At 58.8% G+C, this 14629-nt stretch overlaps 1 protein-coding gene across 2 annotated transcripts; it reads right to left on the bottom strand.

The window, feature by feature from the left end:
- Nucleotides 1-3170: 3170 nt before the first annotated feature.
- Nucleotides 3171-13673, bottom strand: MAP2K2 (mitogen-activated protein kinase kinase 2). 2 transcript variants are annotated; one of them, XM_062509916.1, is made up of 11 exons: nucleotides 13564-13673; nucleotides 12210-12420; nucleotides 10831-10977; nucleotides 9912-9989; nucleotides 9501-9552; nucleotides 9289-9413; nucleotides 6814-7027; nucleotides 5892-5956; nucleotides 5179-5240; nucleotides 4681-4726; nucleotides 3171-3869 (listed from the first exon to the last, which is right to left on the bottom strand). In XM_062509916.1, exons 1-11 carry the CDS (start codon nucleotides 13647-13649, stop codon nucleotides 3759-3761), a joined length of 1197 nt encoding a protein of 398 aa, XP_062365900.1. In that variant the 5' UTR covers nucleotides 13650-13673; the 3' UTR covers nucleotides 3171-3758. The 2 variants fall into 2 exon arrangements, with proteins under 2 accessions (XP_062365900.1, XP_062365901.1); XM_062509917.1 differs by lacking the exon at nucleotides 5179-5240 and having other exon boundaries at nucleotides 3792-3869.
- Between the last annotated feature and the right edge of the window lie 956 nt (nucleotides 13674-14629).

Genomic DNA, 14629 nt, shown 5'->3' with positions numbered 1-14629 from the left:
AAGTCACTCGGGTCACCTGCCCACGTGTCACCCCCTTCCCGTGCCCCCAGACCCCACAGGACACCTCCCTGTCCTCCCACGGCTCACCCCACCTGAGTGTCACCTCCCCACGTCCCCAGACCCACTCGTGTCACCCCACAAGATACCTCCCTCCCCCTTCCAGGTCACCTCCCCAAACCACCACGTGCCACCTTCCCTGTCACCAATATCCCCCACCCCACCCCAAGCCTTTCCCTGCCACCCCCTCCCCGTGTCCCTCGGGCTCCCCCCTCGCTCTCTGGGAAGGGGACACGGAGCCCAAGGTCACGGTGGGCTGGCAGCCAGCCTGGCAAGGACAGGACAAGTCCGGGCTCCGGGCCTGGCCCCGGGGCGGAGGGGGGGGGGACACGGGGACACAAGCGCGGCTGTCCCCACCCGGGCGGGACCGTGCCACCCCCAGCACCCCGCTCCGCACGGAACTGCTCCCGCAATTCCAGCGCCTTTCCCCGGCCTGATCCACGCGGAAAAGCGGCTGCCGGGTGGGAGTTATTATTATTATTATTATTTTTTTAGTGGATTTGGAATTAATAATCATTTGGGGGTTTTAATTAATTAAAGGAAGAGAAAGCGAGAAAAGCAAAGCTTTGATCAACAGCCCCTCCCTTCCCTCCCCGCCGGGTTCGGGGGGTTCCGTTCCACGCTCGGCTCCTTGGGATTTCCCCTTTTTCCCTTTTTATTTTTTTTTTTTTGCCTTAAATAACCCCGGCTGAACTCCTCGCCCGCCCCCCCCGAGTTGGGGGTTTGGGTCATTAACCCCATTAAGCAGGTGGGGAAACTGAGGCACGACGAGGAACCACGGCTCGCGGTGGGGATTGAGGGGTCCCTGAGCCCCCCGCACCCCCCAGCCAGAGTAAGGGGAGGGGTTCGGGAGGTTTTGGGGTGGGGGTGCTGCACCCCGGGCCCGTCCCTGCCCTTCCCCGGCAGCCCCAGCTCCCGAGTGCTTTCGCTTTCCCCCGGCACGCCTGGGGCACGCCCAGGGTGCCCCCATCCAAAATATGAACCCCCAAAATACCACCCCCCCCCCCCAGCACTGTGGCTCCCCCAAAATCAGCTGTAGAAACCCTCCCCCCCCCTCAACAACGTGAGGCTGGGTGGGGGGAGGATCACCCCAAACCCCCACACTGCACCCTAAAAAAAAAAACCAACAGGAGTTGGGGATCCAGGCTTTTCCAGCCTGGCTGGGTATGCCCCCCACATTTTCCTCCCTGTACCCCCAAAATCCTGATGTGACACAAGGGTCGTGGTCACCCTCACCCCGGGGACCCCAAGGGACCCCCCCCCCCCCCCCCACAATTCCCAGCTGGCACCATCGAAACCTGGCACAGTTCCCAGGGGTGCAGCGAGTCCATCCTGACCACCCCAGAAACGTGGGGGACCCCAAAACACCAGGGAAAAAAAAAAAAAAACAAAAACAAAACAAAATCGGGACCTCCCCAAATCAGCACCACAGGAGCTTGGAGTCGGGGACCATGGCATGGTATCCCCAAAAATGTCCCAGAAGGAGCCTGGAATTGGGGATGGCAGCACGGGAACCCCAAAAATTTCCCCAGAAGGAGCGTGGGATTGGGGACGGCACCATGGAACCTCCAAAAATGCCACTGCAGGAACCTGGAATTGGGGATGGCACCGTGCTGTTGTCACCCCCTGAATCGTTCACAGCACAAAAACTGCAAAATATTTTCCCGTTTTGGGCTCAATTTGGATTTTTCCAGCTTCTCCCAGCTCCTGCTCACCCCAAATATTGAACATCCCTAAATATTTTTCCACACCCTCTTCCTCCCCCAGCTATTTCCAACTGGATTTTAGGTCCTTGAATTTCACATCCATCCCATCCGGGGCTGCCTCGTGCCAGAATTCCGGTGGCTCCCGCTTCCACTGGAGGCAGCCGCTGGACAGAGCATCCCAGCAGAGCCACGGGCACATCCCAGAGCTCCCGGAGGCAGCGCTCCCGGCTGGAATTCCGGCTCCAAAAAGGGTTAAAACCACCCGGAGCATATCCGAGGAGAAAAACCGCCTGGAAATGTAAAGTGCCGTTTATTTATTATTTCGCCACCCCCCCCCCCCCCCCCCATGATGAAAATCTCGAGTTAAAAAAAGAAAAAAAAAAAAAATTAATTGCTCCACCAAACTGCTCCATCCACGCTTTTCTCCTCCTCCTTTTCCTCCTCCAAAACCCAGCATCAAAACTTATGGAAAATAGCCCAAAACTGGAAGAACCTTCCCTGCTTCCCACATAAAATAAGAGGCAAAATCCATCACATCGAGCACCCCACAGCTCTAGGGGGGCTTGGCCAGGCATGAGCTGAGCCAGCAAGCACAGAACCCTCAAATCTGGGGTGTTTTCCCCCAAAAAATTGGGGTGTCCCCCCCTTTGGGGACGTGGTTGGCCCCAGGCAGGTCAGTGCCTTTGTCCTGTGCTGGAAAACAGGAAAGGAAAAGGGATGAGGGATTTGGGGTTACCCAGCCCTGGTAGTTAATTTGGGGGGAGGGGGGGGGGGCTGGCATGGTGGGGACCCAGGGCAGGCAGGGTGATGGCAGCTGCCAGCCTGAATGGGTGAAAAACAGCCAAAAACAAAAAACAAACCAAAAAAAAAAAAAAAAAAACACCAAAAAATTCCCACCAAACTTCCCAAATCCTCATGGGGGGACTCAGGAGCTGCCAAGCACACGTGGTGGGGGAGGAGGAGGAGGAGGTGGGGGGGAATGATTCACCCCAAAATCCACGTGGTGGGAAGGGAGGGGCTCGGGGCCTGGGGGGTTGTAAGGTCCTTGATGGGAGGGACAATGCAGGGACAATGTGGGCTCGGGATGAGGCGGCTCTGGGTGGGTTCATCCCTGGCCAGGGGGCTCCAACAGGGAATCCTGGAGCTCAGCCACGTCCACAATGGCTGAGGCCACCCCCGGGATGGGCCGGAGGCAGCTGGAGGGGGGAAAATTGCAGCCTGGAGGGTTCCCTGTGCCCCCGATGGGATCAGGACAGGGACCCCCAGGCTCTGCTCCACCTCTCCAGGGAAGGAAAATCCTCATTCTCCTCTCACCTGGACATTGAAAAGTGGGAGCCATCCCCATCCCCATCCCTATCCCCATCCCCATCCCCATCCCCATCCCCATCCCCCTCAGCCCCTCCCCTGAACATCCAGCACGGGACAAGGCCAGGCTTTAAAAGAACCCTTTAAAAAGCAAACCAGGCAAACAGGGATCTCTGCTCTGCCCCCATGGCCAGGGCCAGCCCAGAGCCCAGCCCTGGCTCCAGGCAGGACAGTGCCACTGCTCTGGGCCACCCTACACAGAGTTTCTCCATTCCTGATCCCACTGATTCTCCAGCCCAGGAAGAAAACCAGGGAGGAGGTGAAGCATCATCAGCCCAGCCCCTCATCCCCACACCACCTCACACCTTCTCTTTTAACCCGAGTGAACACATTTCCAAAACAAAACAACCCAAAACAAAGAAAAAAAAAAAAAACCAACATAAGCAGCACCACAATTCCCAAGTGTCAGGAGCTCCAGAGCTGGAGCAGAGGCCTGGAACACCCCCACACCCTTAAGGACCAACCCCACCGGGCAGCCCCGGAGGATGGAGCCACTGCCAGGGCTCCAAAGCTTTGGGGGCTGGAGCTTTGGCTCTGGGGCTCGGCGGGCTGGGAGGGAGGAAGGAGGGGCAGTTCTGCCGTGGAGGGAGGAGAGGAAGCGGTGCCAGAGGCAGGAGTGCCAGGCTGGGCTCACATGGCAGCTCGGGTGGGAGTGCTGGGCTGGTTCAGCCGCAGCGTCCGGCACAGCCAGCCCGCAAAATCCACCTCCTCCACCTCGGAACGCTTGATGAACGTGTGGCTCTGCAAGCAAAGGGAAAACATGGTCAGGAACATCCCAGATCCCAAAAAGCCAGCCCTGTGCTGTGGGATATGCCCTGGAGAGGGAGGGGAAGATCTGGGTCACGCAGGGAAAGAGGATTTGAGGAAAACATTTGCTCCTTGCAGCCCTCCCGCCATCACAGGGAACAATTCCTGCCCAGTATCCCATCCAGCCCTGCCCTCTGGCAGTGGGAGCCATTCCCTGTGCCCTGTCCCTCCATCCCTTGTCCCCAGTCCCTCGCCAGCTCTCCTGGAATCCCTTCAGGCCCTGCCAGGGGCTCGGAGCTCTCCCTGGATCCTTCTCTCTCCAGGTGAGCACCCCCAGCTCTCCCAGCCTGGCTCCAGAGGGGCTCCAGCCCTGGAGCAGCTCTGTGGCCTCCTCGGGATTCTGTCCAGCAGCTCCAGGTCCTGCTGCTGTTGGAGCAGAGCTGGAGGCAGCTCTGCAGGTGGCATCTCACCTGACCAGGGCAGAATCCCCCCTCCCCTCCAGCCCAGGACTCAGCTGGATCTCTGGGATGACAGCACAGCTGGGACCCAGCCCTCAGTGCCACCCACCTGCCCAGGTGAGGAGCCAGGTTTGTCGCAGGCACCTCAGCAGAGTCTGGACAAGTTGCCAGCACATTCCAGCACTACCTCTGGATCAAGGGGATCAGTCCCTCCCTCTGCCCAGCCCCATCTGCCTCATCCTGAGCTCAGCCTGGGAATTCCCAGCCTTTGGAACAAGAGGGATGGGGCAGCAGCTGGCAGAGCTGATGCCACCCCAGTGCAGGAGAAAAATCCTCTCCTCACTCACCATCAGCATCTTCAGATCTGCTCGTTCTGCTGGGTTTTTAATTAAGCTGAAATGAGAAGAGAGTGAAGCCAACATGAGATTCCTTGTGGGAACATGGGGATCAGGCTGGAGAAGCTCCAGCTTCACCCAAAGCCCCTCAGGATCCTGGGAGAGGACCCAGGAAAAGGCCTTAAAGCTTGGCAGGAATTTGGGATTTTTGTAATATCCAGTGTCTGGCAGCACCTTCGGGCATCCCTGTGCCCATGGGGTGACTCAGCCCCAGGATCTGCTCCACCCCCCCTTGCCAGGCTCAGATTTAGAAGGAGCTGGGGTCCTGCTCAGCAGCCCCATGGATACACTGCTTCTATTCCAACCCTTCCCCAGGCAGGAGCTCCCAGCACAGTGTGTGATCAGGGAGGGAGAGAGAGAGAGATCAGGCAGAACACAGAGGGTGGAGCTGCAGAGCTGTCAGGGAGCAGGTCCAGGCCTCCACTTTCAGCCAGGAGATGAATTCCTCACCATTTATTTACAAACTCCTGGAAATCTTGCGTGAAGACTCCGCTTGGCAGCTTGGGAGGTGGCTGTGGAGAGAAGGAAAAGGGGTCCCTGCACCACTCTTTTATTACTGTGCCCAAAAATCAGTGTCAGCTGCAGTGTCAGGGAGCTGTGCTCTACAGCCACTCTCATCCTCGCTACTTTTCCAGCCAGGAAAACTCTTCCCTGCCATTCCAAATCACCAAGCATCCCAATCCTAAGTCCAACCTCACAAATCCCAGCTCTGACCGTACCTATGTCTGACGGAACAATCCCAAAATCAGAATTTTCCATCACCCTGGAAAGGGAAGCTGCCCTTTCCACTTGTAAGGGCTGTCCTTGCAAGTTGGGTAGGACAAGGAAGATGGCCTTAAGCTGAAGGAGGGAAGGTTTAGATGGGATTTTGGGAAGAAATTCCTCCTTGTGAGGGTGGGGAGGCCCTGGAATGGATTTCCCAGAGCAGCTGTGGCTGCCCCTGGATCCCTGGAAGTGCCCAAGCCTGGGTTGGAGCACCCTGTGACATGGAAGGTGTCCCTGCTATGGCACTGGGTGGGATTTGAGGTCCCTTCCAACCCAAACCATCCTGGGATTCCATGACTGACCAAACTCTGCAGATCCCACCCTGACTCAGCAGAGCTGGCACATCCCTGGGGAACCTCCAGGAATCCCAGCAGAGCCCTGAGAAAACAAACACCCACCTCGTTAACGATGTAATCCAGCAGCTCAAAGATGGCCATGGCAGGCCTGGTGTCCATCCCGTGGCCTGGGGGGTGACACGACACAGATGGTGCTGAGAGGGTGCTCAGGGCTCAGTTTGGGGTGAAAAACACAACTTTGGGGGAGCTGTGCTGGGAGAGGCTGAGGCAACTCCTGGTGGAATTGAGTTATGCTTAAAGAGAAATCAAGTTCATCCCCAAAATTTGGATTTCTTTCACCAGAGCTCCAGTCCAGATTTATTTCCCAGCTTGGAATGTTTGGACAGCACCATACCATCCTACTCTGGTTGGCTGGCAGCACTTTCAGAGACTTCTGCTCCCAAGGAAACGGCTCCAGCAGAGCCTCCCTGGAATCCTGGTGCTGTTTGGTACTTCAGTGAGAGCTCCCAGCAAAGCTCTTCCCAAAAAGCTGCCTCAGGCCTGAGAGGAACCTGCTGGCAGCACAGGCAAAGCCTGAGGAGCACAAGGAGCTGTGACAGCGTCCCTCAAACCATCTTGTCCAAGGAAGCCACATCCGAGCTGTGCCGACGTGGGAATCGAGCTGGCTGACATCCAAAGCCAGACCAGTGTTTTTGGTGTGTTGCCCCTTGGCCCCAGACCTTGGAGGGCAAGGTTTTTTGTTTTGAAGAACAAAAACCCCTACAGGCCCACAGCAGGAGAGGCTGAGCCTTTTTGCGGGACACAGGAGGGTCTAAGGAATCTCCAACAGACCCCAAACCCATCCCCACGCTCCCACCTGAACCCCACAAACCCGCGGCGGGGTGGGTTGGTGCCGGAGCACGGCCTTGGCTCCATCCTTGACTTCCCTACAAACATTCCCAGCCCAGGCTCCTCTCCCAGCCTCACCCCAAGCCCGCTCAGCCCCCATGGAAGCGTTGCTGCCGATGCACACCACAGCCCCTACCACTGACGGGGCGTCCTGGGGGCCTGGCCCGCGGCGAGATGCTGGGGGACTCTCCCTCCGCCCCGTCCACCACAGGACGGCCAAAAATTGCTTCCAGTTCCTTGGAGTCTGGCGGGGGGATTGGGTACCTTCCGATCGACAGCTCCACTAGGGACAGCCCCATGCTCCAGATGTCCGACTGCACCGAGTAGTGCGTGCCCTGCAGGCGCTCGGGCTGGGGGGAGAGCACAGGGAGGGGGCTCAGGGGTGGCTGGGGCACTGGGAGTGGGGATAGAGGTACTGGGATGGGGCACTGGGAGTGGGGATAGAGGTACTGGGATGGGGCACTGGGAGTGGGGATAGAGGTACTGGGAGTGGGGATGGGGCACTGGGAGTGGGGATAGAGGTACTGGGAGTGGGGATAGAGGTACTGGGAGTGGGGATAGAGGTACTGGGAGTGGGGATAGAGGTACTGGGAGTGGGGATAAAGGTACTGGGATGGGGCACTGGGAGTGGGGATAAAGGTACTGGGAGTGGGGATAAAGGCACTGGGAGTGGGGATAAAGGCACTGGGAGTGGGGATAAAGGCACTGGGAGTGGGGATAAAGGCACTGGGAGTGGGGATAAAGGCACTGGGAGTGGGGATAGAGGTACTGGGAGTGGGGATAGAGGTACTGGGAGTGGGGATAGAGGTACTGGGAGTGGGGATAGAGGTACTGGGAGTGGGGATAGAGGTACTGGGATGGGGCACTGGGAGTGAGGATAAAGGTACTGGGAGTGGGGATAAAGGTACTGGGATGGGGCAATGGAAGTGAGGATAAAGGTACTGGGAGTGGGGATAAAGGTACTGGGATGGGGCACTGGGAGTGGGGATAAAGGTACTGGGAGTGGGGATAAAGGTACTGGGATGGGGCACTGGGAGTGGGGATAAAGGTACTGGGAGTGGGGATGGGGCACTGGGAGTGGGGATAAAGGTACTCAGGGCACTGGGAGTGGGGATAAAGGTACTGGGATGGGGCACTGGGAGTGGGGATAAAGGTACTCAGGGCAGTGGGAGTGGGGATAAAGGCACTAGGAGTGAGGCACTGGGAATGGGGATAATGGTACTGGGAGTGGGGATGGGGCACTGGGAGTGGGGATAAAGGTACTGGGATGGGGCACTGGGAGTGGGGATAAAGGTACTGGGAGTGGGGATGGGCAACTGGGAGTGGGGATAAAGGTACTCAGGGCACTGGGAGTGGGGATAAAGGTACTGGGATGGGGCACTGGGAGTGGGGATAAAGGTACTCAGGGCAGTGGGAGTGGGGATAAAGGCACTAGGAGTGAGGCACTGGGAATGGGGATAATGGTACTGGGAGTGGGGATGGGGCACTGGGAACGGGGGGGAACAGGGATAATGGCACTGGGAACAGGGATAAAGGTACCCAGAGCACTGGGAATGGGGACAGTGGCACTCAGGGCACTAGGAATGGGGGGGGTGACATGGAATGCTGTCCCCCAGAGCACAGGAACACCCATTGCCATGGGATATTGACACCCGGGAACGGCTTCCCACTACCAGAAGGCAGGGATGGATAAATGGGATATTGGGAAGGAATTGTTCCCTGGCAAGGTGGGCAGGCCCTGGCACAGGGTGAAATTCCCAGAGCAGCTGGGGCTGCCCCTGGATCCCTGGAAATGTCCAAGGCCAGGTTGGACATTGGGGCTTGGGACAGTGGAAGGTGTCCCTGCCACACCAGGGGTTGCACTGGGTGGGATTTAAGGTCCCTTTTCACCCAAAGCATTCTGGAATTCTGTAACATCCCAAAGGCCTCTCCATGGCAGCTCTCCAGGGAAAGGACAGTCCCAGAAGGATCATGTGCAAAGGGGATGGAAAAGAAGGGTGATGTGCAGAAAAAAGCACTTGGAGCATCTAATCCACACTCCCAACTCAGCAGCATTCCCAGCTACTTGTGTTTGGGAGTCTGGAACACCCAGCAGGAATTTATTTCCCTGTGGGCTAAAATCTAAGGAACTCAACTTATCCACAAAAATGTATTTTTCTGCTCGCTCCTGTTAACACCCAGGAGGAATCAGAGGAGCAGAAAATCCACTCGAGGATATGGCAAATAAAAGAAAAAAAATCAGAAATAAATCAATCCATGCAAGTCATTCCCACTGGCAGCTCTGAGGCAGCTTGGAGCCAGGGCCTGGGAGCAGAGGGAACAGGATTTTTAAATAGCCCCTGTCTAACTATAACTGCACTTGAATAACCATTCCCAAAATACAGGAGCAGCTCAGACCTCAGGATCCTTCCCTGGGAGGGTGGGCAGGCCCTGGCACAGGTTCCCAGAGAAGCTGTGGCTGCCCCTGGATCCCTGGAAGTGTCCAAGGCCAGGCTGGACAGGGCTTGGAGCACCTGGGACAGTGGGAAGTGTCCCTGTGAACCAGATGGGGATGGAAACAGAGTTGAGATGAACCCAAATTACCCAAAAACCCCACGTGGAAGGAACTTACAGACATGTAGGACCGAGTTCCCACAAAGGAATTGGCCATGGAGTCAATGAGCTGCCCGCTGACCCCAAAATCACAGAGCTTAATCTCCCCTCGGGAATTCACCAGGATGTTGGAGGGTTTCACATCTGGGAACAGCGAGAGAGGGGAGGGTGAAGGTGGCTCTGGGTGACACCTGGCACTGCAGGTGGGGATTTTCAGGGCCCTGCTCTCACCTCTGTGCATGATCTGGTGCTTCTCCCGCAGATAGGCCAGGCCCCGCAGAACCTGGGGGGAATCCAAAGGCTGGGTGAGAGCAGAGCTCAGGGAAGAGCTTCCAGGGGAGCTGCCCTGTGTTGCCCACGTCCCTCAGGGTTTGCAGTTTATCCCCAATTCCAACAAAAAATTTAGGTGAGCCACCCGTAAAAGCTCCTCCCAAATCTCGAGGGGAAGCCAACATTATCCAGAGGGGTTGGAAGTGGGGAAAGGGTTTGGGAATATTTCCCCTCTGCTCTGGCCTCTTGGCCCAGGAAAGTGCAGGCTCCAGGACTGGGAAACACAAAAAGCTTCCCAGGGCAGGCCAGGCATTACTCCCAATCCCTGCCCAGCAAATTCCCCCTGGAAGCCTGAGCAGGCCCAGCACTCACTGCTATGCTGACTTTGCCCAAGATTTCCTCAGGAATTCTTTTGGCTTCTTTCAGCACTTGATCCAAAGAGCCCCCATCCTGAAATAAAGAACATGGGAATGACCAACACAGCAATTCCCAGCAGGAAAACAGAGCAGCTGGATGTACAGGGCAGCAGGTGGTGGGTGAACAGCATTGAGCACACTCCTTTTCCAGCCAAAAAAAAAAGGGAGATCTGGTGATCTGAGCTCAGGTTTATCATTAAAAACTGGTTTTTTTAACAGCTCTGCTTCTTGCTGTTGATTCTTTGCTTCCTTCCATCAGTGCAAGTGCCAAGATGGTGCTGATTTGGAGGAGAAGTAACATCGTTCTCCACCAGAAACAACAGAATATGTTCACTGAGCCTCTCAGCAGGCTCTGCAGAGCAGTGGGCTGGCAACATTTCCTTTTGGCCAAGCCTCAAACCTCTGCTTCCGCTTCCCAAAAGTCGCTGTCTCCCTCATTCTGAGGCCTGAGCAGGAATGTGTGGCTCCCAGCAGGAGCAGAGTGGCCAGAGCAAGGAGCTGCCAGTGGCCCAAGGCACTGAGCTGGCAGGGAGAGGGGACTGGGAGGGGGCAGGGCAGGGGCAGGAACAGGGACAGGGACAGGAGCTGGGGCAGGGACAGGAGCTGGGGCAGGGACAGGAACAGGGGCAGGGACAGGAACAGGGGCAGGAGCCTGGGCAGGAGCTGGGGCAGGAGCTGGGACAGGGCAGGAGCCGGGGCAGGGACAGGAACAGGAGCTGGGGCAGGAGCTGGGGCAGGGATAGGAGCCTGGGCAGGAGCTGGGACAGGAGCTGGGACAGGGACAGGAACAGGAGCCTGGGCAGGAGCTGGGACAGGGACAGGAACAGGAGCTGGGACAGGAACAGGAACAGGAGCTGGGACAGGAACAGGCTCACCATGTGCTCCATGCAGATGGAGATCTCCCCATCACTGTAGAAGGCTCCATAGAAGCCCACGATGTACGGGGAGTTGCACTCGTGCAGCACCTGCAGCTCCCGGATGATCTGGTTCCTGATGGCAGGTTTGATTTCCAAATGGATCAGCTGCCAAAACAGAAAAACAGGCAAGGTGTGACTCCTGGAAAGCAAAAGAATTGATGAGGAGCAGCCCCAAGTGCTGGGAAGGAAGGAGATCTTCAAAGGAGGCGCTGCTTTGGAGAAGAATTTTTCCTATTTGCAAATTAATATTAAGGATAAAGTGCCAGGACACAGGGAATGGTTTCCCACTGCCAAAGGGCAGGGATGGATGGAATATTGGGAATAAACGCTGGCATGGAGGTGAGGGCCCAGGCTGGACACTGGGGCTTGGAGCAGCCTGAGTCCCTGGTCATGGCAGGGGTGGCACTGAATGGGATTTAAGGTCTCTCCAACCCAATCCAGTGTGGGATTCCATGCTGGAGGCAGAGCTCAGTGCTGCCTGAGCCACGGAAGGCACCGGGATTGCACCGGACACCGTGGAAAGACGAGTCAGGAGTTTGATCTCAGCCCCTCTGAGTCAGCAGCCAGGAACATTTTCACAAGCTCTGGAGGTGTTGTAAGAAGGTGCTCCGAGATCAAGGAAACCACAGAAAAGAAAAAACCCCTGTGACGCTTCTGCACAAGAACCAGCAGCAGCTTTTGGGGCTCCACATGGGGTCAGAGCAGAGTGGGGAGGGAAACACCCTGGGCTGGTGAAAGGTGGCCCTGCCCATGGAACTGGATGAGCTGCAAGGCCCCGTCCAACCAAACCATTACATGATCCCAACAGCAGGAGGGAGGAGAGACTCTGGAGGAGGCAGAGCAGTGCTTGTGCTGCTCCTGCCAAGCACAGCCTCTCCCAGCAGGCAGAAGAGGCAGGTCCAGATTTTCTACTCGGTGGCACCACAGAAGATGTTCCTAAAGAAGCCAACTCTGAGAGGAACCTCTGTCCCTGCTTGGGATGTGTTAAATGGGGCTGAGGGATGAGGGATGCGTGTGCCAAACTCATCCTTCCCACTGCCACTTCCAGCCCACCTCAGCAACACCCTACAACCCTCAGGAGATCCAATTCCAGACACTTCATCCACCAGAACTGGGAAACAAATAAACTCCAGTTTTCCAGAGCCCAGGGATCTGTCACTGAGAGTGCAACCTCTCCCAAAGGAGACAGCTCCATGCAGAACCCATCTGGGGGCAGCCAGGACACTGCTCCTGACCCAGGTGAGGTGGTGAAGGTGCAAATGCAGAGAGAATCCAACCAAACCCAGCCCTCCCAGGGCCAGGGAGAGCTCCAGTTGCTGCCCAGCATTTCCTCTTACCTTCCGCGCCATAATGAGCCCTGAGGGCTTGTGCTGCACTTTGGTGACCACCCCACCATTGCCAGCTCCCAGCTCTGAGATCCTCTCAAAGTCATCGTCCTTCAGCTCCCCCACTTTGGCTTTCTGTGTCAGGAAAGCTTCCAGGCGCTTCTTCTGCTGCTCATCCAGCTCCAGCTCCTCCAGCTTCTTCTGCAGGTCCACCAGGTTAGCCCTGGAGAGGGGAGGAGGAGATGGGAGATGGTCAGCACCAGGGAAAGGAGGGTTTGGTTTTTAGGGAAGTGGAGGCAAGTGATGGAAAAGCATCCCCCGAAATGTCCTGAGCCCCTGATAACGGGATCACCTGGACAGAGAGACCTGGAAAAGCCCCTGCCCAACACATACAGCCCCTTTGGAGAGGAGCTTTGGAGTAGTCAGGTGTTTTGGGACAGCCAAGGAACAGGAAAATCCTTCAGTCATTAAAGAGGCAGCATCAGACGCCGCTCCCTGTCCTGGGGAGCCAAGCCCGGCTTTGGCTGTGTAACATGAGAAGGACTTTTTCCATGGGGTCCAGCAGCTCCCTTACAGCCCCCACCCCAAATCCTGAGCACAAAGGGGGGTCTGTGCTCCCCCAGCACCTGCTGCCGAGCTCCCACTGTTTGTGCCAGCTGCAGCTGCTCTGTCCCGGCTGCTGCCACCCCTTTGTGTCCCCTCACCCACACCCAGGGGGACGTGTTGGGAGGGTTTCACCCCATCCCTTCCACCCAGCACCCCCACGTACCCCCCCCCACCACCTCTCACTCCATATGTCCCATCTGCCAAGCCCCCACTGCTGCCCCAAGTCCCACCCAGACCCCAGATCCCTATCCCAGTTCCAACCTGGATCTCTAGGCCTGTTTCCCTCCCGCTCCAGGCCTGGGCCCTGCACCCCCCAGGACTCAGCTGTGCCCTGCAAACAGCAGCCTCCCCCTGCCCATCCCTTCCAACCCTCACCCTTCTCCCCCGGCTCTGCCTCCCTGACCCCTCACCTGCCCCCCACACCCCAGACTGGGCCCATCCTGACCCACAGGCCTGTCCCAGCTCCCCGGGACCCGTCCCGATTCCCCCAGGCCCTCCCTGCTCTCCCCGACCCTGGTCCCGATCCCCCCTCAGACCTTCCCAGGCCTCCCCAAACCTGTCGCGGCTCCTCCTCCTCCTCCTTTCCCGGCGGTCCCCACGTCCCGTGCCCCGAGCCCCCAGGCCCGGTGCCCGCTCTGTCCCGGCCTCCCCGGTCAGCCCAGGCCCGGTGTCCCCCAGGCCCTGTGACCCCCCCCAAGGCCCCGCGTCCCCCCCAGGCCCAACCCCGCTGCCGGGGCGGTCCCGGCCGGGCCTGACTCACTCTGCGGAGCCGTCGGGGCTGGGCCCCTCGGCGGCGCTGGGGGCGATGTTGAGGGCGGGCAGCACCGGCTTCCTCTTGGCCGGCATGGCCGGGCCGGGCCGCGCCTGCGGGGCCGGGGGGGGGCGCGGCCGGGCGCGGGGGCGCGCGGGGGCGGGGCCGGGGCGGGGCCAGCGCGGGCCAATCGGGAGCAGGGACGGGCCTGGGGGTGGGGACGGGGTTGAAACCGGGGCGGGGGCCGGAACCGAGGCGGGGTCGAAGGGCGGGGCAACGGTCGGGCCTACGGAGGCGGGACCGGGGGCTCCGTGGGGCGGGGCCGGGGGCTCCGTGGGGCGGGACCGGGGGCTCTGTGGGGCGGGACCGGGGGCTCCGTGGGGCGGGACCGGGGGCTCCGTGGGGCGGGGGCAGAACGCCCGGGGGGCGGGGCCCTGTGCCGGCATAGGGGGCGAGGCCCGGGGAGGCGGGGCCTAAGAGCGCGCGGCGGGGCGGAGTCTCGCGAGATTTCGCTGAGGGGGAGACGGAGGAGTCGGCGATGGCGGCGGTGCCTCAAGAGGGACACCGGGGGTGCAGCGGATGTGTGGATGGAGCGTTAATTAAATAGTCACTAATTAGTGACCGAGCAACGGGTAGCAGCCCGCCCCCCTCCCCCCCCCCCCCACTCAGACCCTGCCTGCTCTTCTTATCCCGTTCCATTCCTGAACCCAGGTCTCGGGACCCCCGAGGAGGGGCCCCGAGGTGGCGGCACCGGGCGGGCGCCCTTTGCCCGGTCCCGGCTGGGCCATAAAGCAGGGAGCAGCCGCCGCCTGCCCGGGCAGAGGCCGTGGGGCGGCCGATAAGGGGCCGTGGCCTTGTCCCAGCGCCACGCCTGGGGCACACGGAGCCTTACTCAGCTCCGTCCCTTCCCTGTGCCCGGGCTCCGGGGGTCCCGAGGCTCTGCTGCGGTGGGGTTCCTTGAGGGAATGGGGTGCTGGTGTTGTGCTGATTCCCCTCCCTGCATAGGGATGAGGGTTTGGTACAGCCATCACCCCGAGACAGCCTTGAGGGACTCGTGTAGTAATCGCAGGATGGT

Source organism: Cinclus cinclus, chromosome 28, assembly GCF_963662255.1.
Source record: "Cinclus cinclus chromosome 28, bCinCin1.1, whole genome shotgun sequence".
Classification (NCBI taxonomy): Eukaryota; Metazoa; Chordata; class Aves; order Passeriformes; family Cinclidae; genus Cinclus; species Cinclus cinclus.
This window is presented reverse-complemented; position numbering and strand designations above follow the sequence as displayed.

What these genes read in the sequence shown, in the direction of transcription:
- MAP2K2 (XM_062509916.1), bottom strand. Translation starts at nt 13,649, where the DNA reads ATGCCGGCCAAGAGGAAGCCGGTGCTGCCCGCCCTCAACATCGCCCCC. An exon ending in AGCCCCGACGGCTCCGCAGA is followed by an intron (nt 12,421 to 13,563) that starts GTGAGTCAGGCC and finishes TCCCCTCTCCAG; the next exon opens with GGCTAACCTGGTGGACCTGC. An exon ending in CCCAGGACGCCCCGTCAGTG is followed by an intron (nt 5,957 to 6,813) that starts GTAGGGGCTGTG and finishes GTCACCCCCCAG; the next exon opens with GCCACGGGATGGACACCAGG.